Source organism: Podarcis gaigeae, assembly GCF_964106915.1.
Source record: "Podarcis gaigeae genome assembly, chromosome: 2".
NCBI classification, from domain to species: domain Eukaryota; kingdom Metazoa; phylum Chordata; class Lepidosauria; order Squamata; family Lacertidae; genus Podarcis; species Podarcis gaigeae.
The window spans coordinates 45,060,445-45,085,709 of record NC_139679.1 but is presented as its reverse complement, the minus strand read 5'-3'; the positions used below and the strand labels follow the sequence as shown (position 1 = coordinate 45,085,709).

The following is a 25,265-nucleotide window of genomic DNA, read 5'->3' as shown; positions in this document are numbered from 1 at the left end:
TACTTGAGAGAAACTCAGGAACAGCTACAGCTCAACAACAGAATCTGAGCATACTCACTCCCACTCCTTCCGCTGTGCCTGGGGTGTGTTGTGGATCTTGTGGGCCTGGTGAGCCATGATGATGTCACGGTGATCCACCACGCCTCCACGCCGCTTGTACGAGAGGGGCTCCTGGCCCATGTAGTGGTACCAGCTGCCAAGGAAAGGGTACTCGGGGCTGGTAGGCCCACGCCCATCGTGCACGGCTTCATAGTAGCTGGGAGGGGACAAAAGGGATGCTCGGACCACAGCACGCCTCGCCATCCATGGGACTTGGGTGGAGACCCCAGAGGTTTCTGCCTGGCTGGCTGCCTGCCCAAGGGGTAGCTGTGGACACAGAACACAAGGGGAGAAAAGAAAAAGTGAAACAGATTGGCTAGATATAGTGGCTGCATAGAAATATAGGCTCTCTTTTTTCAAACTGGCTCACTCAACGCAATTCCACCCAAGTCCCTGGCTGCTTCAGAACACTCCCTTAATTTGACAGGAAAAGCTATCCATCCACTTCTACCTACACAGGCCTGTAAGTAATCTAAGGTAATAAATTAGGGAGTTGTGAATGAACAAAGCTGTTTCTTCTCAGAGGGCAGAATTTGGTCTATATGTGGAATAACGTTAAGGAATTCTTCCAGTTCCAGGTGCTTGTCCGTGTTAGCCATGTACGGCTGACAGGAGGGAAGTTGAAAAGAGTGGGGAGGTCAGAATGAGAAGGCCGAGAGGATTCTGGGTTTTGTCTTCAGAGCTGGATGGTGATTGGCTTTTTGGTTCTTTTTTTGGTTTGTTTGTAGCCCTTGGGAGATTTTGTACAGCAACTAAAAATAAACAAAAGATAATTAGGCCCCCAGGGAATTTCTATTGCCAGTACAAACCCAACATCAGGCCTTAGACTGTCTCTTAGCTTGCTATGAAAAACAACCACCACCACCCAGACCCAAACCACATAACTGCCATCTCACCCAGGCATTGCAGCACCTGCCATAGCTGTCTAGATAAGTATTGGCCACAAGAGGGCACTCTCACCACCGAGAAATAATAAAACACAGGAAAGGGAATCAACTTTTTCAAGGAGAAAGCCAGCTTAGTAATAAATTACTTGGTCATCCCTGCTAGCTCCGAATCCTACCCTATACAGCACCGTTCTCCATCGTCATTATCCACTTTAGCTTTCAAAATTAACCTTTATATCATTGCATTTTGTACGTTTTCCAGTTCTAATTACACTCATTACAAAACGGCTCAAAATTTAAATAAATATAGAAAGATAGAAAATTTATCATTGCAAGTCTTCAGACAACCCTGCTAGTGATGTTAATTGCTTACAGTAATCTTTCAAATACAGTCATACCTCGGATTACAGATGCTTCGGGTTGTGTTTTTTTAGGTTACAGACTGCCGAAACCTGGAAGTACTGGAACGGGTTACTTCCAGGTTTTGGCGGTTGCGCATGCGCAGAAGCGCTGAATCGCAGACGCGCCACTGCAGGTTGCGAACGTGCACCCCACACGGATCACGTTCGCAACCCGAGCGTCCACTGTATCGTATAAATTTATTCCAGTCCTTTTGGAATACTTGATCATGCTGGTTTCGGATTTTTCCTGTCAGCATCACCAGTTCTGCAAAGCCCATCATCTTCATCTGCCACTCTTCTTTCGTTGAAGGCACTACCTGCAGTGCCTGAGCTTAGTACCTTTGACTATCCCACCGCCAGAAGGAAAGTCTGACAAGCTGTTCCACTTACAGCTCTGCCCTCAAAATTTATTTCAGTCTCCTGATCCTTTACGTTGTTCTCTTTTCCTCATTAGTTTCCCTGAGTCCCACGACAACACAAGCCAGTGATCTGAAATGTCATTTGAAGACAAGTGGGACCTGCTCAGCGTTCCAGCAAGCTGTTCCCTCCAAGAAGGGCACTGAGGGCTGCATCCAACAAAGCTGCCCCATTAGTGCAAGGGTTTCCTCCTGTGCAACGGGACTTCCTCTCCCTCTGCTCTCACCCACCCCAAATATACTCTGGAGAGTTTGGGGAAGGGGAACAAATTGGGGGCTGTACACAAGGAGAGGAAGTGCTGTTGTGCAGCAGACAGCCCGGTAGCTAACTTGCAACCAGTGATTTTTTTATTTTTCAGCAGCAGCATAGCATAATGGTGGTCGTCTGCCTCAATAAGCAGCCAAGCTGTCTCACTTTGCACTTGCTGCAGTTTCTGGGTCAGTCTCAAGGGCAGCCCCACATAGGATGCATTGCAATCATTGAGTCTAGAGCAGGGGTCAGCAAACTGTCCCTCAGACCTTGGGGGGGGGGCAGACCATATTTCTTTTGGGGGGGGGTGAATGAATTCCTATGCCCCACAAATAACCCAGAGATGCATTTTAAATAAAAGCATTCTACTCATGTAAAAACACGCTGATTCCCGGACCATCACAGGCCGGATTAAGAAGGTGATTGGGCCAGATCCAGCCCCCGGACCTTAGTTTGCATGGTCTAGAGGTTACCATCACATGGACAACAGTGGCCAGGCTACCCTGGGCCAGGAATAGTGATAGTCTCTTACCAGCTGAAGCTAGCAAAAAACACTCAAATTCAATGAGATCACCTGGGCCTCTAGTGACAGAGATGGATAGAGGAACAGCTGCATAGAACTGTAGAGTTGGAAGTGCCCTAAAGGATCATCTAGCCCAACCCTCTGAAATGCAGGAATTACAGCTAAAGAATCCTTGACAGTACAATCCCAACCAAAGCAGGCAATTGACTGCTTATCTCGACCTGGGGACCAATCACCCACAGCACCTCCATCTTGCCTGGATTCACGAGTCAGTTTTGCTGGCCCTCATCCTGCCCACCAGCATATTCAGGCACCATACCAGGGATTGCATGGCCTCTCCTGAACCAGATGTTACAGAGAAATAGAGCTGGGCATCACTACTGTACTGATGACACCTCGCCCCAAATCTCCGTGTAGAAGAGAGAATTTCACTAGCCACAGCACAACAATTATGGTTGTGGGAGTACTGTCCTCTTTGCCAAGTGGCCACCCAGATTTCACATCCCTGTTCCCCCAAAATTATGGATACTCAGCAGTAATTTTCTCTCTCTTGCCACTTCTCCACCCACCCAACCGTGACTGTCTTCAGAATAGTTTCCTGCCTTCAGAATAGTTTACTCAGCACCTCTCTCATATAGCTGAGAGGGGGGGTGATCTGAATATAGCACATCTCCCCAATCCATAGTGTTTAGCAGAGGTTTCAAAGGCTTCTACCATCCTCTCTCTCAGATCTATAAAGCTTTCTTCTTAGTCCTCTATGTCTACACCTCTATTGCTGGGTGGGGAAGTCCAGAGACGTATCAGAATCTATGCATAAATTCACCTATGTCTAAAATATAAATCTTCTGTCTCACCCACAACCTCTTATCAATAACGTCATTAAAGCATCCCCTTGATTTCTCCCTCTCCAAAATATTTATTTGATTTCATTTTATTTATACAGAGCATTAATACCCCACTCTTCAGCCAAAATGGCTTCCCTGAGTGGCTTACGTGCAATTAATTAAAACAAGACAGGCCCTGCCTACACGAGGCTTACCATTTAAGAAAACACAACCCATAAGGGAGGGAAGGGTGGGGGAGAAATCAAACTCAGGCACCAATTCTCAAACAATTGTTCTTCTAATGGCCAGCTGGCACAATTCAAGAATAGGAGGTGCCTGATCGAAGGAGCTGGGCTTCCGGCCCTGCTTCCTAGCTCTCCCACTGAGGCAGTCTGGCGGAAGGACTGCCCACAGGTGACACTTGTGGGAGAGAAGGCCCGATGGAGCTGGCTTCCACAGCAGAGCTGAGGGAGGAATGTGCTCTGCTTCCCTTCCCATCTCTCCTGTTGACAGAATGGCTGCTCCAGGCCGACAGCCATATTATCAAGGCTTGCTCTTCCATTTCCATCTCAACTACCCCAACTCTGGCTTGTGTTTTCCCCCTCCCTCTGCTTTCCCAATCCACTGTACGTGGTCCTAAGAAACCAGGCAGAATGTCCGGGGAGTGGGGGGGTCATTCATTGGTGCATGTCACCACCTGCGCAAGTGAAGCTGATATTTTATCTTCATGTTAATTAAAAGGAAGCTCGGAGATGAGCATTTGTCCCCACTAGTCCTTTATCTTCAAAGAGAGGAAAACACAACGTTGGCTTTGATTTTTTTTTTTTTTATCTGAATGGTTGAAAGTGCCCATTGTTGGGGCTGAGAGACATAATGTTGCTGAGATACTGGTGGTTGGGGTGGGGATAAACAGTTAGAGAGCAAGAAGCACAGGTGGAAATAGTCTTGGAACTGATGACCGAAAATCCAGTTAGGATTTTGTACCCTAAATTAATCCAAAGGAAGTGATATACTTTTGGTTGATAACAGTATAATTTAAATAATTTTCCTGGGTGTATTTCAAAATGCTGCTTTTCCTCTCCAGTAAATATACATATACATATTTACACTCAAATAATAATTCTAGTGGTGGCAGCAGTAACAACTATCTGTGAGAATGTAAGAAACTTGTATCAATCACAGGGTTCAGCGCAGATGCTACCATGCATTATTATGAAGTTCTTTTTTGTGCTTGTCGTTTACAACTGTCCAGTCTGCTTTATGCACTTACTGTATCACAACTATTATCAAGAATCCTTCCTTATAATCCCTTTCCCTTTCAATCCAAGGTTCTAAGCTCTCCCATTTTACTCACTCTGATGTCTCTTTCTCTCTTACTCACCTTCGCCTCACTCTCCATCCTTGAAACTCCCTTTTTGATTTCACCCCGAAGGACACTTTCACAGGAGACACCCAAACAGCTGTAGCAATGCTGTATGCTTCGCTAACGACATTACAGCAATCCACGTTAGGCATGTTCAGAAAAGATCATTTACACCACTTACACCCCACAAATGAGGCACCATGGATTTCAGTGGAAGAGATTTATCCTTCACCAGATTGTGCCCTTGCATAAAGTCAATCCTGTGACAGTTGTGACTTTCCTAAGCCTCAAATTTTCCACCGGACACAACAGTCCCACTATACTTCATAACAGGGCTAGCCTTGGTTATATGTCAAAGAAGAGATCCTGGATGGTTTGATGTTCTGTAATTGCACTAATATGCCTATGTAAGACCCAAGCAGAAAACATGCACCTGCCAGCTCACATAAATTAAACAGCCATATAGTTAGAGACTTGTCATTCAGATTTTTAAAATTGTTGTTTATACATTAGATACACAACCATGGGTTTCTTTTAAGTACAACTGGGGGACATACGAGTTTTCTGTGTCACTTATGAACACTTTAATGTGTTACACACAAGCAAGTCCTACAAGTTGAATGGGACTTGCTTTCTAGTAACAGAGCAACCCTAACCGTGGCCAGGCAGCAATGGGACAATGTATTCACCAGGGCAGCAGATCCAGATTTTGATCTTTCTCCCTGCCTCCCTCCAGTTGTTCATGTTGTAGAGCTCCCCTCAACCCCTGGTGCCATTTTGGGGTTCGCACTAGGAAAGGAAGCACTAGGGTTCACAATCCACATTAAGCCAATATATGAATGGGCCCCAAGAATGCATCTCATCTTCCTGTGGCACCCCCACCTACCATGGATAAAAGCACAAATCTTTGACGGGTGGGGTGGGGAGAGATGCTGTTTTATCTCTGTTGCTATCCACCCCTTTCAGCATTCATGAACCAGACCATTCCTAACCTTTTGTGGCTGGATACAGGGCAGTGTTCACTTTACAATGAGAAGGTATACCAAATACAGACACAAGCCAGCCAATTCCTCTGTTATAGAAGTGGATTTGTATTGGCTGAGGTCTAGTCTCAAAATATATTCTTTTATTTATGAAATTCCATGGCGCATGGAAACAGTTGCTTTCCAAAGAAAATCTTACAGCCTTTTGCAAGTTCAGAGACGACCATATTGAGGACAAAAATCTGTGACCTATCATCTGGGTCGTGATAACCCATAAAAGCTATACCCAAGTTCAATTCAGTTAGATCCTCTGCTACTTTTACTAAACACCATTACTGTTGCCAAAACTCATTATGCCAAAAACTGGAGGGAAATTAAAATTCCAACTTTGAAAGAAAAACATTTGAAAATGCATGTGATTTACCTTGTGTGTCAAAATTAGCTAATTTTGTGTTGGCAGCAAGTCTATCAACCACTGGATGCCTTTTGCAATAAAGTAACAACAGCAGCCCTTAAAATAATCCCAAACCCACAAATATATTTTACAATGTTATAACATGCGCTACTGTGTTTGTACAACCATTTGAAATGGCATTTCCCTCCCTCTTTTCCTGACAGATGTGGTTTATCATTAAATTAGAAGGTTAATCATAAATTAATTTAAAAAAATAAAAATAATTAAATTAATAGCTTGTCTTTTTATTTAAAATAAAAACACTCCTGAGTACCAAGTGAATGCCTTTCAGGTTTTGAATCCCATTCCTTACTCCCCCAGAGTTGCCCATCATCTGGCTAAATCTTCTCTTTTCCCTTTGCAAATCATGCCTATGTTTAGGAGGGGATAAGGAAGACATATACAACAACAGCAGTGGAACAGCTGCCTTGGCCCTGGAAACAGATCTGAGGTCACAGCAATAGAATGAGCATTAATAAGGCCTAAGCAAACAGTGTTATCTGGAGTTCCAGCTGCAGTGTAAGGTGTAAGTACCTGGCACATACTCAAAACAAACCCTCAACAGCTTCTATGCCATGTGTGTAATGGTCCGTAAACAGCTCTAAAAGAGAGGAGGAGCAAAGCACTATTTACCTCACCAAGAGGCACAGAAAAGTTAACTCACAGGAAAGGGATTTGATAGGGGAACTAAAGTAGTTAGAAGCAGCATTATCAGAAAAACAGATGGGGGAAGAAAACCAGCGATTTATTTTTATTTATTTTTTGCACTGAACAAGTGAGACAATACCTTTATTGCGGTCAATTAAGGTTTAAATGTTAGATAAAAGCCTTTAGAGAACACTTACTTAGATATTCTAAAGAAGAAAGAGGCAAGTAAATCTATACACATCACCAGTTCTTCCCTTTTCATCATCTCCTCATTCAAAAGCTCGTTCCCAGCATTTTATACCTTAATTTGTTGTGCACAATGTACTTTACAGACTAAAGTCCAAACCAAACAGCCCAACTCCACAAAAAGTGGGGTCTCATTCCAGATCAGGGCCACTGTCTTTTGCAAACTGTCCTCCCAAGCTAATTGCCCAGAAGGTGCTGTTCACTGCAAATAGCTTAAAAAGGTAAAGGTACCCCTGCCCGTACGGGCCAGTCTTGACAGACTCTAGGGTTGTGCGCTCACCTCACTCTAGAGGCTGGGAGCCAGCGCTGTCTGCAGACACTTCCGGGTCACGTGGCTAGCGTGACGAAGCTGCTCCAGCGACCGGCACCAGAGCAGTACACGGAAACGCCATTTACCTTCCCGCTATAAAGCGGTACCTATTTATCTACTTGCACTTAAGGGTGCTTTTGAAATGCTAGGTGGGCAGGAGCTGGGACCAAACGACGGGAGCTCACTCCGCCGAGGGGATTCAAACCGCCGACCATGCGATCGGCAAGTCCTAGGCTTTGAGGTTTTACCCACAGCGCCACCCAAATAGCTTATTCAGGGCAAATAGAAATTGGGGGGGGGGTTATTGGCAGAAAAAGAGTCAAGGCAGGAAAGCATTCCCCCCCCCACTTCCTGCACAACATTTTCCTTATATAAAAACAAAACATAGCCAGTGCTCAGCACAATTTTAAAAATGTGTGATAAACACTAGCATGCATTTTGCCTCCTAATATAAACAAAAAATGACAGATTGCTCATCAGAAGAGCATGTAGCCTAAATGCTGGTGGAGGGAGACAAAGAAAGAGACTGAAAATGGTAACAAGGGAAGACTAGAAATGGAATGATGGTGGGGACATAGGAGCAGCATAAGATTATGAGGTGTGGGAAAAGGTTTTTCTTCCTCTCTTTTAATACTAGACGTCAGGTCCATCCAGTGAAGCTGACAATGGGAAGATACGGGACAGACAAAATAAAGTATTTATTCAAAGAGCACATGGTTAAAACTATGGCATTTGAACCCACTAGATGCAGTGATGGCCACGCTTTTGCACAGCTTTACAATTTACAATAAATTCATGGAGGAGAAGGATACTAGTCATTAAGCCTATGTACTTCATTTTGTGCTGGAGGCAACATGCCTTTGAATACTTTGAATGCTTGGAATCACAAATGAGGACAGAGAGAGTTCAATTGTACAAGTTTGGGAATTCTAAAAGATAGTTTATCTATTAGTCCTTGCAAATGAAAACATGCCAGTCAGTAATTTTAGTAAATTCTGGCTTACTAGTGTCTCTCCTTGTCTTTAAAGAAAAACTAAAGAGGAGTAACTGGACATACAACTGTCAGTAAAGTTGCATACTATTTTAGCATGAAAAATCCACAAGTAAATGCTTCCTAAATAACCTACGGTGATAGTATAACTGCTAATTCAAACTACTGGTACTTAGCACCCATTGAACAGCAGAAGAAGAAGAAGAAGAAGAAGAGTTTGGATTTGATATCCCGCCTTTCACTCCCTTTAAGGAGTCTCAAAGCGGCTAACATTCTCCTTTCCCTTCCTCCCCCACAACAAACACTCTGTGAGGTGAGTGGGGGCTGAGAGACTTAAAGGAAGTGTGACTGGCCCAAGGTCACCCAGCAGCTGCATGTGGAGGAGCGGAGATGCGAACCCAGTTACCCAGGATTACGAGACTACCGCTCTTAACCACTACACCACACTGGCTCACTGGAATAAGCATTGCCCCTTATTCTAGGAATGAGTCCCAGACATACTCAGCAGGGGAGATGTGGATATTCAATTCAATTCAATTCAAAATCCTTTATTAGGCATAGCACACCACACATTAACAAACAAACATCATATACAAACTGTATAAAATACGGGTACAGCAAACACAATTTATCCTAGTCCTATTCTTAACTCCCAGAAAAGATGTGGATATATTTCACTCTTCCTGGTTCCCTCCAAATATGCAAATAAGCAAGGTTCCTATCCCACATGACTTGTACCTGAAGGGCATTATTTGTTTATTTGTGTGCAATATATTTACCCTGCCAGTCCTCAAAAGCTCAAGGTACCTAACAGATTCACACAATAAAAACATCAGATAATAATTACCAAGAAACAAAAGCAGCAAGATAAAACATTGTCCCAGAAACACTACAAGAAACAATAAAAGCCCATCAGGAACCATGCAAAGCCACAAAAATTCCAGCACTACCAATAAAAATTAAAACACCCACACTCACACGTAGGAAAATCGCCTCCAAGTCCCAAGGCAGGTTTTCCATATGAAGACTCAGCTAAGGTGGCCAGTTATGCATTGTCAAAAACAAGAATTTGCATCACCACAAGACAGACCGGAAAAAGGACATCAATTTGCATAAAATGTTAATGTGGAAATTTTACATATAGATGCAAATTTAGAACCAATGGCTTTAATTTAAATAAAAACAAAATACATCTCAACATAGCAGGGATGACACCAGGTCCCTTATAAGCCTGCTCAGTCTGCTCTTTAGATGCTGCTAACTTCTGATGAGTTACAGATAGGTAGCCGTGTTGGTCTGCCATAGTCCAACTGCCATAGGTATCTGAAGAAGTGTGCATGCACACGAAAGCTCATACCAAGAACTAACTTAGTTGGTCTTTAAGGTGCTACTGGAAGGAATTTTTTTTGTTTTGACTTCTGATGAGCAAATTCAAGGCTCCTGCTCTCGCCTTTTGTGGTTCCTTATCCTTAGACCATGCATGGACACCTTCAAACAGCAGGCTGTCCTCTGTAAAGTTGAGCATATGGCTACCCTGGACACAGACCTTGTGATCCTTAGCATAATGAAATCTAAAGCAGAAAGTACTATTTTGTACGGTTGTGTGGTGTGCCCTCTTAATTTTGATACTTCTCTGCAAGCAACTAATACAGTATAAGCGTTTGGGACAGGGATTGCCTAGACCTGTACACAGTTCCCTAAACCAGCACAGGATGCACTTGTCTCGCTATGAATAAAGTACAGGCTGTGGAGAAGCACTGCTACCTGCAGATATAAGAATAATTACAAAAAACACACACAAGACTATTCATCACCCGGCAAGTTCAGTCTGGAAAAAAACCAACCCAGAAATGTAACTATATGAATCGTGCAGCTTTTAAAAATGCACTCTCATTCTAATAGCAAACTCAGCAGGTGAATGTCAAGTGCCGACAAGACTGTAGTCAAAATGGAGCCCATGAAAAACAAGAAGCGTTCTAACAGGAATCTGAAGGCTTGCAGGAGTAGAAGGAAAAACCTGGGCAAAAGAACCCACCAGCTCGCCTAATGAAGACAGTATTGCTCAGTGGTTGCAAAAGGATGAGTTTCTTGTTGGGGGTGGGGTGGAAAACTGAGGGCGGGGGAGAGAGGTGGAATGGAGTGGAATATCCTGGAAAAGAGCATGGCTGGCATCTTGAACAGGAGCACTCCACCCTACATTTTGTTGCGCTTGAGTTATCTAATGTAGCATGGACAAAAATCCCACTGTTTCATTGCTTGGCTTGCTGTTTCCACTGGATCCTCTCAATATGCAAGTCCTTGGCACAGCAGAAGGGCATCCTTTTATCAGCAGTCCTTCCTCACCAATATCACCCCATTCCTCCCCAGACCGAGTACAAGATAACGCTGTAATGCATTCATCTGGATAGTTCATTCAAGCATCCCTCTAGGGAAGAGACAGAGCTGACAGAGCTTACATTGCTCATGGGGCAGCAAATACACAGTTGTGTTGTCATCAGCATACTGATGATACTCAACCCTATGCTTAGCCTTGAAATCCCTGAGCAGCTGTATTTATATGTTGAACAACATGAGGGACATTGCATTTCAAGTCTCTTGGGAGTGACGCATAACCATCCATCATCACCAATTAACTCCAATCTTGTATGACTCAAACCACTGATTGGCAGCTCTCATCACACCAGCAGTCTCTGAGATGCTATAGCAAGAATCCATGATCAACTCTGTAAAAGATTTATGTATGCTCCAGTACGACCAAGATGGCCATATCTTTCCTCAACGTAAGGTTGTCAGTACATCTCTGCTCCAGAGATAGATGGGACATGTTTCAGAATTATCCTAAGGTACAAAGATTCCAAAGATGGGATTCATATGGGAGGGATATTAGGAAATTTGCTATGCGTCTGGCTTACTGGGGAGGAAGATGGGAGAAAAGGCATCCTTTAACTTGCCACACATAAAACTCAAATTCTACCTTGAAATATACATGTGACAGGTGGATTAAGATTAAAAGATAACTTTATGTTGTTGAAGATGCACAATATTTATTCTTTATTTGTTTGCTAAATTTGTATCCTGCCTTCCCATCTGATGCTGATCAAAGCAGTTAATGATAGTAAAATACAAAATAGCAATTAAAATATTAAAAGCAGGTAGGTAAAACATCAGTAAAGGCAATGAAAAAACAGCTAGCTGAACATTTTGCAGTATTTACATTCAGCCATTAGAAGTAAGTTAATGAGGTCAAATACACCTCTGTCTGTTAGGAAAATGTAATTTATAGAACTGGATAGTTAGCCTCCCTTGACCAGGAGTTCCAGGGCTTGGGGGCAGTCACTGAGAAGGTCCTCTCTCAAGTATCACAAAAAGCACCTTAGATGTTGACAGGACAAAAATAAGGATCTCTCCCAAAGAGCTTAAAAACCTAGGAAGGTCGATATAGGAGAACAGTGTCTTTTCAGATAATCTGGTCCCAATCCATGTAGGGCTTTGCAAGTCAAAACCAACACTTTGAATTCTGTCAAGAAGATGGGACAGGCAGCCAACAGACTGGCTGCAAAATTCTTAACCAGCAAAAGTTTCCAAACACCTCTCAAGGAGCACATTATGGTATCCAAACAATAATATGTCACTGTGGGTAGATCCGGTATCTCTAAAAGTGCAGTTGGCACACTAGTCTTAGCTGCACATAAGCATTCCTGGGCACTGGCCACACCTGAGTTTGTGGCTCTGTGATTTCAAGAGACACGTCTTAACTATTCTGCTAATGTGTTTTGTCTGCCTGTCTTTTCTTCCATGTGTGTCCGTGTGCACATATAGTCTGTTCAAGGGCCCCCAAAAGAAATAGGCTGTTATGAAATATGCCTGTAGATTTCAGAATACCTGGTAACAAAGAACAGGTCTGCTGCAGGCTGTGACAGTATACAATAGACTCCAAGGATTCTTCTCCCACGCTTGTTCCTGAGTACTATGTAATATCCTAGATGTAACAAACCCATCACTTAACATTCCAGTCTTGCCTCCAATTTTCATTTTTCAGAAAGTTATTGAGATTCAGCAAGCTACATCTTTATAAGGTTGTCATCCTGCTGTGGTTCTGCTATAGCACATGTAGTCCTGTCAAGCTGTCTTTTAAGTGAGGCTGGGTACCTTTTAGCATTTCGAACAGATGTGCCAGTGAAAGTGTATTTCTATTATGGTACCTTGTCCTAACACACATGCACTAAGTTTCTGCTTCGAATGGAAAGTTCCTTTCACTTGCTGGTGCAAGAAAAGTCCTGTCCCTCCCCTTTGAAAAAGTGCTGCTTTCTCAGACTACCAGAGATGTCGCTCGTTGTTGTTGTTGTTGTTTAGTCATTTAGTCATGTCCGACTCATCGCTCATACACTGGAATTAAACCTCTATAGCCGAAGCAGCAGCTGCAACACATAGAACTGGCGTACAGTTCTGTTAATATAGAAATATATGCATGCTGCATTTTAAAGGTAAAGGTAAAGGGACCCCTGACCATTAGGTCCACTCGTGGCCGACTCTGGGGTTGCGGCACTCATCTTGGAAATAAGACAGATGTTGCTGGGACAGATCATCATTCCATTATAAATGGAAAAACCAGAAAGGCCCCCTTCCTACTGTAGACTCCAGACCCTTCCTATTGCAAGAATTCAGAGACAATAAAGCTGTAGAAGAGCACCCTGTGCTTTAATCATTATGGGGCAGCTAGTTGTCCCCACACTTCTTGAAGTCCCAGAAGAGCTGCCCAAGGAAGCAAATGATTTGAATTTCTTTCCTGCCTATCATCCCATTAACACTTGGATCCTTCTGGCAGCTGTGCCAAAACATTTCCTGCTGGGGTTTCCCCAGAACCCTGTTATCTTGCTTCACAGTCAATATTCTCTATAGAAAGTAATGATGGCCTGTGAGTCCACAGCCATAAACTGACAACCCTTTGCACACAATGCCCCTTCCCTCTCAAGGGAAAGTGAGGAACTGGCTGAGGTACAAATCAGTCTTCAAGGGAATACAAAGCAAAGGGGGAAACAAGGTCTGACGTGCTGCATTTTATTAGCTTCTGTTTCTTTTCTCTCTGACCAACGAAACATATTTCTCTCTTCCACCAAACCCACTACTTCCTCATTAAAACTTTTCCTCCAGGTTCACTTTTCTGCATGCTGTATTAGACATATCTCCCCTATTGCATCCTTACCACACCTTTAACAAGCTCTCTGCTGTTCCTTGGCCATGTCTTTTAGGAACTAATTGTGCTGTGCGTAGAACCTGGCACACATCTGACACTACATTATGCATCAAACAGTACTAGTCCTCAACCAGCATGAGTCTTAGGCTGCAATCCTAACCTTGGTTACTCAGAAGTTCCATTGAATTCAATGGAGCTTACTCCCAGGTTGGTGGGGTTAGGACTGCATCACACACCATTCTTCATTCTACACTTAAGGACAGAACTTCAGAACCCTGTTCTCTAGCTTCCCCTCAAAACATCTCAACGTTTCTGAATCTCTTCCTTTCTGAAAGGCATATTCAGGAAATCATATATGAATAATATTCCTTATCCTTTCCACCTTTCTGAAGCTGTTCTAGATCCCAAGTTCTACACTCTCCAGACTACACTGAATTCTAAAGGTGAGGTAATAAGAAGTTGTTGTGATAGCTACATTTTTTTAGTTGCTTCAGGGACTTCAGAGTGGAGGTTTACCTACATAACAGTTCAGCTGAGAGAGAGAATGACTTGAATCAATACTACCGCATGGTCAAATATGGATATGAACATGGGCTTCCAATATTCAGGCCCAACAGTCTATCTACTGCATGCACTGGGTATCATTCCTAGTAATCACTACCTCTGACTGAATGATAGGGAATTCTCTCCCCGCTACACACACACACACACACACACACACACACACACACAAAACTAGACAAAAAGCACACACCTCCAAATGAACAAAGGGCTTTCACAGGAACAAGATATTAGTTAACAATTAAAAGCCTTGATAGTATTGAAAGTAAGTTGTGGACCAATTTCCTCTCACCTTTCGTCACAGAAAAAGAAAAACTCACCCAGAGAACACAGGCTCTACTGGGCAGACGGCTCTAAACCCGCCCCCCCCCCCCGAACAGTCATCCTGGTCACAGCTGACACTTGAGCATCTAATACCAAGGCTGGGCCCAAGAGTGCTCCCAGGTTCTTTCAAGAGGAGAGCAACTGCATCCAGGAGGCAATCCCTCAACTGGCTGGCCTCCTGAAAAATAGCAGAATCTCATTGGCCTCCCTAGAATCAGATGGCGAGGAGATAAAGAGCTGCATATCATCAGTACACCGATGCACTCAAGAACAGTGTGCTGGGTCAGGCCAATGTCTCATCTAGTCCAGCATCCTGTTCTCACAGCAGTCCACCAGAAGCCTCTGGGAAACCTACAAGCAGGATCCGAGCACAAGAGCACTCTCCTCTCCTGGAGTTTCCAGCAACTGGTATTCAGAACCACACTGCTTCCGACTGTGGAGGCAGAGCACAGTAGTAGCCATTGATAGCCTTATGAAAATCCACTCAATCCCAGATGATCTCTCTCAGACATTTCCTGTATATATTTAAGAGCACAGGAGAGAAAACTGAACCCTGCAGGACCCCATAGATCAAAAGGATGAGCGTGAGTTCCCCAGCACTACTTTCTTGCAAGGAAGAACTGCAGCCTCACCCTAGCAAGGAAGCCCAGCAGGATATCATGGTCAAGGGGACTAAAAGCTGCTGAAAGTTCCAGGAGAAATCAAATTTTACACCCCCCAAAAAATAATTCCTGCAGACACCCATGAATGTCTACCTCCATGTGAAGATCATCTACTTAGGACAGCCAATGCTGTTTTGGAACCCAAACCAGGCCCGAAATGGATCCAGATAATCATTTTCATGCAGGAATTCTATTACTCAGGTCCTTTACCCATATATATATATATATATATATATATATATATATATATATATATATGCCAAACTATTGCTAGGATGGAATAGAACCCTCTCATAAGGACCCACCACCCAATTAGCCAACCCCTCTCTGACAGTGTTTATAAGCCAATAATGGGTATGGCTTAAACACACATTAAGACAACCTCACTGATTCAAAAATAATGTCTGCATCCTCAGGTTGCACAAGCTAAAAAGAATTAACAATCACTGGATGAGCAGCAGCAGAAGGTACACCATCTGACTGTTGATATGGAATCTAAACAGGAATAAATGTGAGTCAACATGTCTTGCAAACTAGTCACAGCTGGCTACCAAGCCTTGTCAAATGCAGACCAGTGACTTGCCTAATGCCAACTCCCAAGTTTGCGGCTGAGGCAATATTTGAACTGGGAACTTCACAACCCACATTCATACAAATCAATTCGATGAATTTTTTCCCTCAGAAGTAGGTCCCAAAGCATTCGGTAGGACTTGCTACCTAATAAGAGTGCACATGATTGCCATCTCAGCCAGTCTCTGTATGAAAAATCTTTATTCCTTATAGCAGCCTGTATTTTGTCCTGAAGTAAGAACCTCAAAGATTCTCTATACAGCTAAGAGGAGGCAATACAGTAAAATAAGCAAATGGCTTATCACAGCAGCGTGGTTAAGATCTGGTGTCTCGTATCTTTCAGGCTGCCTTATATTTACAATACTGCTCTTTATAGTATCTAGTGAGATGGAATATTTTCCCCATGGTACATTCAAAGAACGAACGTCACACACCCCAAGTGATTCACTACAGGTGTTGATGACAGACGAGTTGAATTCAGTCCACTGCCCTCAGGACCTAGCTAGAACTCCAATCAAAAGGCTGAAGAAGATGAAGACCAGTTCCAGCCCACGTACTGCTGTTCACACCAATATATCACAACAGCCCATTGTGAATCTGTTATAGGTAAAAGGTAAAGCTAAAGGACCCCTGGATGGTTAAGTCCAGTCAAAGGTGACTATAGGATTGCAGCTCTCTTCTCTCTTTCAGGCCGAGGGAGCTGGTGTTTGTCCGCAGACAGTTTTTCTGGGTCATGTGGCCAGCATGACTAAACCGCTTCTGGCGCAACGGAATACCGTGACAGAAACCAGAGCACATGGAAATGCTGCTTAACTTCCCACCGCAGTGGTACCTATTTATCTACTTGCACTGGCATGCTTTCGAACTGCTAGGTTGTGAATCTGTTATGGACACTTCCAGCTAAGGTAACTTCACCAGGTTGTTTACTGGGCTGTCTTAAGAGCACTAGGATGGGGTGGATGTCAAAGAACAGGTTCAATCCACAGCATCACCAGGTAGTGCTGGGAAAGACTCTGCCTGAAACCCTGGATAGCTGCTGCTAGTACAGTGGTACCTCGGGTTAAGAACTTAATTCATTCTGGGGGTCTGTTCTTAACCTGAAACTGTTCTTAACCTGAAGCATCACTTTAGCTAATGGGGCCTCCTGCTGCTGCCGCTGCTGCTGCACGATTTCTGTTCTCATCCTGAAGCAAAGTTCTTAACCCGAGGTAATATTTCTGGGTTAGCGGAGTCTGTAACCTGAAGCATATGTAACCTGAAGCGTATGTAACCCAAGGTACCACTGTAAATGTTAACAATCCTTGTTTAGATGGGCCAATGGTCTGATTTGGTATAAAGGCAATGTCCTGTGTTAGGAAGAGACAGTTCTTCGGGGACGGGTAGAAGATTTGTAATTCTAGATCCCATGTACAAGAAAAGCACCGCATAGAAGAGAAAAACAATAGTGCAAAAGACATCCTGCCCATTCTCTCTCACACTGGATTCTTCTTACTCCCCAGGCTATATCTGACCCTGATCTATATCAAGATGCCTCTAGCTGCTGCCTTTATAGACATCAGTCCATCACCCAGGGTCAAGGGTCAAAGCAATCTACCAAGCTGCAGACTCTGGAGCTGGCAGTTCCCTGGCCCTGAGCTCCGGCTGTTCTTGTTAAAGCAGAAGCCAGGGACCTAAGGGGCACTTGGAAACGGCATGCACCATCCCTGCAGGAAGCATCTGTTCCTTGGAGCAGACGGTGAGACAAAAATAATCCACAACCTCACCATCTCCGTCCGCCTGCATAGGGTTCCTTGAAAGTCAGGCAGCCACCAAGTTAGCAGGAGCCAAGCAATAAAGAGAAGGTGACCTGACTTACTTTCTAACTTTAGGGAGAAAGGGAATACAGATTCAGGAGACACCCCAGGAGCCTGGCATTTCCGCCCACTTCCCTGTTTGGTGCTGAATAATGCACATATGCACCACATACACACAGAGAATGGGGTGGGGAACAATATCACAGGGTTGGGAGACTACCAGAGCTTAGAAAGCTGAGTGGGGTGGGGGGCTCCCCATGTTTTTATGCCTCCATCCTAGCCTGGTCTGAGCAGATGCAGCCCTCCCAGTGCTAAGCAAGATGCCCACCTAGGGGAGAACAGGAGTTACTGCTTGCAATGCAAGATGGAAATATACCTAGCAGAGGAGAGAGCAACATATTAAAAACAGATACTGGGGAGCAATGAGGGTAGAGAGGCTTGATCCAAGGCTGCCTTGGGATGAATGAATGAGACCCAGCAAGATGAGGAAATCATTGCATCTCGCTGCTCTTCTTTCCCCCAGCCCCTTTGCAAGCATCTTAAATTAAGAGTCTCCAGCCCAGAACTCTTCCCGGCACACCAGACGCTGTCCCCACATATACAGCGATGGGGCGCCTGCCCCTCGCCGTGTTCAATGCAGAGGATGGGATGGCTGCCTAAGTGCCCGTCCGCCTTCGTGCCCTAGAAGCCGAGAATGGCAAACGGATTCTGCCGCGGGGAATCCTTCGCCAGCCCCGCGCCGAGGCAGCGGGGTTTGCCAGCCACACACTCACCTGTATCTCCTCAGAGATCCCTGCTGGCAGCTAGCGAAGAGTTAACGCTGCCAGCTGTGCCTGGCATCGCTGGCTGCCAAGTGTCCTGCCCAGGCACCTCGACGGCACATCCCAGTCCGCCGCTGCCCGGAGGGGCCAGGAGGGGGGGCCAGGTAAGGGGGGTGGGAAGGAGGAAGGGTGGCTGGTGGGGGCGCAGCCGGGAGCCAGCCTCAGGGCATGGTGGTCCCCTAGACGCCGCTCTGGCATTGAACCAGCATGGAGGAGGAGGAGGAGGGAGGGAGGGAGGGAGGGGAGGAGAGACAGAGAGCAAGAGGAGGAGGAGGGAGGGACGAAGGGAGGGAGGGAGGAGGCACCGAGCAGTTCCCAGGAGGGCTCCGAAGTGGGAGGAGGCGGGAATGGGGTGGAGGGACACCCGCTGCCCACTCCCTTTTCTGGGCAGACCCGCGAGGGAGGGAGGAGGGCGCCTGCTGCAATTAAGGCTCCCACATGGCGACCACCGCTCAGCAGCCGGCCAGACAGCTCGCCTCAGGCTTGTCGAGGCGGGAAAGGGTTCAGGGGGCCAGCCCGGGTCGCCCTCCCCGAAAGCTGCGTGGCGGATCCTCCCCCGCCCGGCTTTCCCGCCGTTTCGCCTCCCGCTCCCCTCGCGCGCACCCCTCCTCCTCCTCCCTCCGATTCCTCGCACGTGGCTCTTCACGAAATAATTATTTGGGGGGGAAAAGAACCCTGACAGGAGGAGCCCGCCTTCAATTATTTATGCCGACAACAAACCCAAAACGGTAATTACACTCGCTGCAGCTGGCGGGGCCCCAGGCGGGGCTGGACCCACCGAGGGAGGGGAGAGGGGAAGCGGCACCCTCAGCAGCTGGGAAGGGCAGGCAGGCAGGCAGGCAACCCTCTCGGTGCCTGGCTGTCTCTCCGCACGCCCAGCGAGGAACGGGTAAAGTTACAATAAAATATGTTAATCAATAAATTACCCACCCAAAACCCACTGTGCTGCGTGGCGGGAGCTGGGTTTTTCTGCGGAGTCCCGGGGCTCCTCTGTGACACGTCTGCCGTAAGAGGGAGCGGGGAGGTGATTATTTTTTTCGTTTATGGAAGGGTGGCCGCGGGGCGGGGGTCGTTAGAAGTGCGCGCGCGTGTGTGTGTAGATCGAAATAGCTATATGACGCTTCCGCCACGGAGATGAGAGGGTGAGGGAGGAGCGACTTGTTGCGCTGCGGAGGCGAGGCTAACCCGCGGAACTCCTTGCAGTGGAAATTGGGGGGCCGTCGCACGCAAGGGGACATTTTATTTTATTTTTGGTGTGGCTAGGAAAGAGAGACCATTCATAACAAGAGTCTGGATACATTCAAAATTAACTCCCCCCCCCCCCCAAGAGTGAGAGTATTTTGAGAGCATTCGTAGTCAGGACCGCCACATGCCTAGGGACTCAGTTTTTTAGGACATTCACTAGCTCTGAAGAAAAGGAAATGGGCCTTGAGCAAAAAATATCAGCCCAAGCAATTTCTATTATATAATTCAGTACTGTATGAGAGAAGCATTTTTTAATGGCTGCTGTTTTCAGCCCCCAGCTTCAGAGCAGGATTCGATTAAATTAAGAAGGGGGCCAGATATGGTACCCTGACCAACTTAAGTCTGACCCCTGGAAATTAAAAGCCCCCACAACCGCCACAAACTTGGTCATATTTTTAATCAAATTAGAGCAATAAATGTGTGTCTTGAGTTTAGAACGAGGGCCTCAATTTATGAAGTGACTAGTGCCTCCACAAACTGAAACCCAGTCCTGTTTATTGAGTGTTTAATATGCTTTTTCAATATGGATGCTCTTGTAATCGTGTATACTCCAAAACACCAGATATGAGGAGAACCCTTCCTCTTCCATAAATGGTGCTTCTGAATGTTTTGTAGGTTAGTAGTTGTATGTGTGTATTAAATATGGGTAAAGTAGCAGTCTAATCAATTGGGATATTCATTGCAATACAACTTCATCATATTGGGTGCACTACAGACAAGAATAAAACTGTTGGCCTTGTAGCTGTCGCACACCAATTTCAACGTAATGTTTTTTAATCCTCAGGGGAGTGCATGTTAAGAAATAGATGCAGGAAAATAACATCACAAAGAAAAAGGAATATCCACATGACTTTGGCAGTGTAAATTCATGAGAAGTGAATAGAAGAAATTTACCATTTTAGCTTGGAGATCTCTCCACGTCTGTTATTTTGTGGAGGCGAACTTCTTTGCCTTAGCCCTGCAACATTCAGGACCAACCATGTTCAGAATTAGCTGCCTGGTCCAGTGGTTTCTCCAGTCCTAAACAGTTGAGCACCATGGACAGAGCTCTACTTTGTAATGTATCTCAGTGGCTCTGAGCCTCTTCCCCCTGCAACACCTCCCAGACTAAAATCTCACCAAGTTTTCAGTCTGTTTTCTTAACTCTGAGCTCCTTAGCCTTATCTTTAACCCCCCCCCCCCCGCTACTCAACCACCTTCAACATAGGTGAGGCAGGCTCATTTTCAAAATCCTGCCCTGCTACTGCTGTTGCTCTTTGCACATAGCATTTTATTCCAAATGCCATGTCTCATTTCCTTTCAGACACTGAAGGTTTTAAAAGCTCATAAAAGCATTTCCAGGCTTTGCCCTACCCAGCAGGCAGACATTACCATGGTCCCCCACCCACCTCTAACAATCATGGGTCTATATACCTGCCAACATAAGGAAACACTTAATTCATTTGATGAAGCGGACTCTAACCCACAAAAGATTATGCCATAATACATTTATTAAGTTTTTAAGATGCCACAAGACTCTTGGTTATTTTAACCCACATGCGGTGCCTTTTTACAGCCATTGTCTTGTTTGTGCTCACAACAAGACTGCTGCAAGGCAGACCACAATTGTTCCCATTTTGAGAGAGGGGAGGGACAGCGGAAGGGACTTTGTAACAAATGTAGTGAGTGTGTACATGGATGTATGGCTGTGCTAGGATATGAATCCAGGTTCTGCATCCATATTTAAGGGCCAAACTACTGCTATTATTTTTGCCGATTTTCACCCCCCGTGCTGCTTTGGAAGAATTTTGAGTGGATAGCTAGCAAAATGAATGGTTAAGCAGCTCCTTTCTCCCTTGCTGGTTCTCTGCTCCAACCTGAAGCCATTGTGTTGAAGCAAATGGGGAAAACAATATCAGACTCAGGACTGTGTATAATGCATAGCTTATCCCCAGTATTCCAATGAGAAAAACCCCACACATCCAAGCTGTCCAGAATCACTGCCTTAAATTATCTGCTTTAGTAGAAATGAAAATGGTTATAACGTAGTTTGTTATATGGTACAGTCTCATCTTCTCATTCCTGTGGTACCACAAGATTCCCATTTGTCTCCCCTCCCCAAAGTCATAGAACCACTTTAGCAATAGTTCTGTTAAAAATAAAGAGCATGTTAAATGTAACGGATACTGTTCCCTTTGCTAGGCAAGGAAATTGTCTCCACCATCTGTCACTTCTGTTACGGCCAGTTGCTACAGCCCAAGTAGCTGGGAGGATCCATCACATGAGAAGTAATGTCTGCACTGTCATTACTGGCTGAATTAATTTCAGATTGATAACCCTTGTTCTTTTCCAGCTCCTTATTCTTGAATATCTCTTCAGCTGTACTTTTACTTTACGTTTTTCTTTCTTTTTAGCCCCCCCCCCCCTCTCAGCAGCTCTGGTCTAAGTAATCTCCATATTCTGGAGACCCTTATCTGAAACTGTTGTGATGGGTATTGTTTTCTTCAATCTGTTGTAGGGGTGGCATGAGAGCTCATTTCAGCCTGCCTCGCATTCTAATCCAGGGGTTTGAAAGACCCTAGTTAAAACCAGACTCAGGTTATCCGACCCCTGAGTTTTCTTTCCCAAGTGCCCCAAATCCAAATGCTTTGGGGGGGGCTACCCTGTTTCCTTGCCTCCTGTCCCAATGCAGGCTAGTGGGACTGCTTTGACCCATTAATTTGCATGGGGACAACAAAACAATAACCAGTGGGGGTAATATGTATCAAAGAGCTTTCCTAAGCTGTGTTTCTAAAAAGAAGAACTCTGTATAGTGACTATTCAGTTAAAGCTGTAGCTGGTGAATGAAAGAAAGGAGTTCATGAGTACAAAAAGAAAGACAGAGAATAACTCAAAGGTGTGCTGAAATTGATTGATTGATTGATTGATTGATTGACTGACTGACCTAATGCAATTGAAGACTCACCCTTCTTGTTTATGGGCTTGGTTTATTTACAGGATAAGTAAAGCTGCAATTCTGTACCCACTTACCTGGGAGTGAGCCACACTGCAGTATACTTATATATCATGACATTAGTCTTCTTTGCTATCTCAGAATAACTTTGGCCCTGATCCTTGGGAAGAAGGGCAACAGAAATGGAAATCAATTCTGTCAGTGACGGGATTGGGCAACCCTGGTCTGCCTTAGCTTCTGCTTTCTCCTCTCTTTCTTTAACTAACTGTTGCCAATGCATATATTCATAGGCAGATGGCAGAGAGTCTGAACAGGAACTTATTTCCACAGCTTCCAGAGAACTGGCAAAGCCTTGCCTCGTGATCCCAAGAGGACGGGGAAAGGGAGGAAGGAACAGTGGGCGGCACACATTCTGCTCCTGAAGCAGCCTTAGCTGGGTGAATAGGAGGATCCCACTGAAACTCACTGAACTGGTGCTGTGGCCAGTTGGGACCCAAAGTCAGTTGGGAGTCTCTTCTTGGTGATTCAGTCTGGATTGTACCCTGATCCTTTGTGCGAGGGAGCAGCTGGAAATTCCAGGTGGTCGTTCCAGTAGAGATCAGGTAATCATGCGCTTTGCTATGCCATTGCCAACTCAGTTGGGAGGCGGAGTTATTAATTGCCCTATCTCTCTGATGTGTGTGTGTTGAATGGTTACTTATAACCATTCCCTTCACCACTCCAATTCCACTTGGCTTCCCTCTGCTTCTGTATGTGCAGCAGGGGATGGAGCAAAACAATGAGGACAGATTAGGAAAATTGTTACGCTCTTTCCCCAATACACACACCAGTTGTAGATGCTTGGGGTGAGCTCAAATGCCACCTTTAAGCAACTACTGCTGTATATATTCTCTCAGTTAGGTTTAAAAACATAGTTCACCCTCACTAAGGAGCTTTATGAGGTAATGTAAAGTCAGTCAATAGCTCGTTACTGCTCATCTTGTGAGATTGGGCCATGAAGCAAACAAAGAGCCCCCAATCATCCTTTGGCCTGGTATGCAGACAGGCCTGTTTTGCCACCTGGAACAAGGTTCTGTCTGCCAGGCAGCCCTGCTGGGTAAGCAGCAACACTGAACAAGGCTCAATGAGCACCCTTCACAAGTACCATGAAATGGAGCTGTATTTGTCCCCTTTGCCGAGATATAAACCCATGCTCTCATTTTAAAGAAACATGTTTGGGTCAGGTTAACCCATCCCCTGAGGAAGCAGTAGAATCTTCATCTTCTGCAGAAAGTAACGTTAGTCAGAAAGAAATGCACAGCTCCACCTGTTTTGCAAATGCCCACTGCTCAATGCACCAATTCTGCTTACTGCTCAATGCACCAATTGGAGCAAAAAATAACAGCTGAATCTAAACCAGTCTCCTTCAGAATCTTTTTTCTTTCTTTCAGGGAAATGCACTTTTATCTAAATAAACATTACAGATATTGGTGCAAAAATTGCTTTCCATGAAGTCGTAAATAAGACCACCCCATCCAGGCATGCTCCGTAGACTCCCATAGCCAGTGCCATGCATCACGTGCATGCCTGTCTCTTCCACCATCCCTCCCTCTTCTCTCTCTTTTCCCCTCTCTCCACCTGTTCTCAGATTCAGATTATCCCTTTGGTTTTTCTTCCCACCCACCTCTGAAGGTAGTGCCTACTACCCCTCACTATGCACAACTACACTGACTGTAAAATTACCCACGGTATCATTAGCACTACCACTGCTAAACATTTTATAGATCGCCAGCAGGGAGCTGGATGCTAAGCAGTACACAGAAGCAGCAGACTATCTCTGCACAGACCTGCTCCTCCATCTGCAGTAGATGCACAAGGAAAGGAAGTGGTGGGGTGAGGGGAGCCCAGGACTTTACAATGCATAGTTGTGGGAAGTAAAATGTTAGTGGAGGAGCAGGTAATTTAGGATGATGATAGGATGATGTAGAAAAGTCTTTGTATATAAAATGAGACTGGAAGAATAACTCGAAGCAGAGCAAAGTAGCTTAATGAAGGCTGAAGGGGATAATTCCCAAGCATAGGCAGCAACTAGTAAAAGGCACATAATGATGGCAATATTGTTGCTAGGCTGCAACCCAGTCTCTTCTTTTCAATTCCCCAATGCATGGGGAAGGACTATAGGTCAATGGCAGAGGGCATGCTTGACATACAGAAGACCTCACATCTCCACTTGAAAAAAGGATCAGGGGTGGGGTGGCAGGGGATGTGAAATGCACGGCCCAAGAAGAACTGCTGCCAGTCAGAGTAGGCAGTATTGTAGTAGATGGAGCCAAGATCAGGTTGCAGAGGATGGGAAATAACCTTTGCCTTAGGCCCTGGAGAGCTGCTGCCTGTTGAGAGAAGATGATACTACCAAGATGGACACTACCAAGATGGTATGAGACAGCTTCCCTATGAGGTAAGGTAAAGATGACGGGACCTGAGAAGGAACGAGCGGGATAAATTGGGGCTGCCTTGTCTTCCATTACAATGGTGAATCTAAAGACATAGACTAGATCTCTGGTTTGCAATCCTGGGTCATTTTTATCAAGAAGGGGAGTTGGCAACAGGTAAGGGTGACAGATGTGCTCAATCAAACTTCCATGGCAAGTTCTGGTCTGGGTTCATATTGCTAGGGGGTTGAGCATAATGCCCTCACTTGAAAAGAAGGCAGGCTAGATATGTCCTGAGCTGGATTTTCTTTCAGGCCTAAGTTCTGTTCAGATTCTGGTCTGGTACCCAAATGTCAG

At 45.1% G+C, this 25,265-nt stretch overlaps 1 protein-coding gene across 4 annotated transcripts in view; it reads right to left on the bottom strand.

Annotated features, from left to right (window-relative positions):
- CACNA1A (calcium voltage-gated channel subunit alpha1 A) overlaps positions 1–18,503 on the bottom strand; it is a 259,247-nt gene extending 240,744 nt beyond the window's left edge. For 2 of the 4 annotated variants that reach the window (XM_083717887.1, XM_083717888.1), the window contains exons 1-2: positions 3,616–3,743; positions 59–366 (exon numbers count right to left, since the gene is read on the bottom strand). In XM_083717887.1, the coding sequence (XP_083574013.1) occupies positions 59–366; positions 3,616–3,618 (311 nt within the window). In that variant the 5' untranslated portion in view covers positions 3,619–3,743. Of the gene's footprint in view, positions 1–58; positions 367–3,615; positions 3,745–18,272 lie in introns of those variants that run through there. The other 2 variants (XM_083717889.1, XM_083717890.1) reach the window with 2 other exon arrangements.
- Between the last annotated feature and the right edge of the window lie 6,762 nt (positions 18,504–25,265).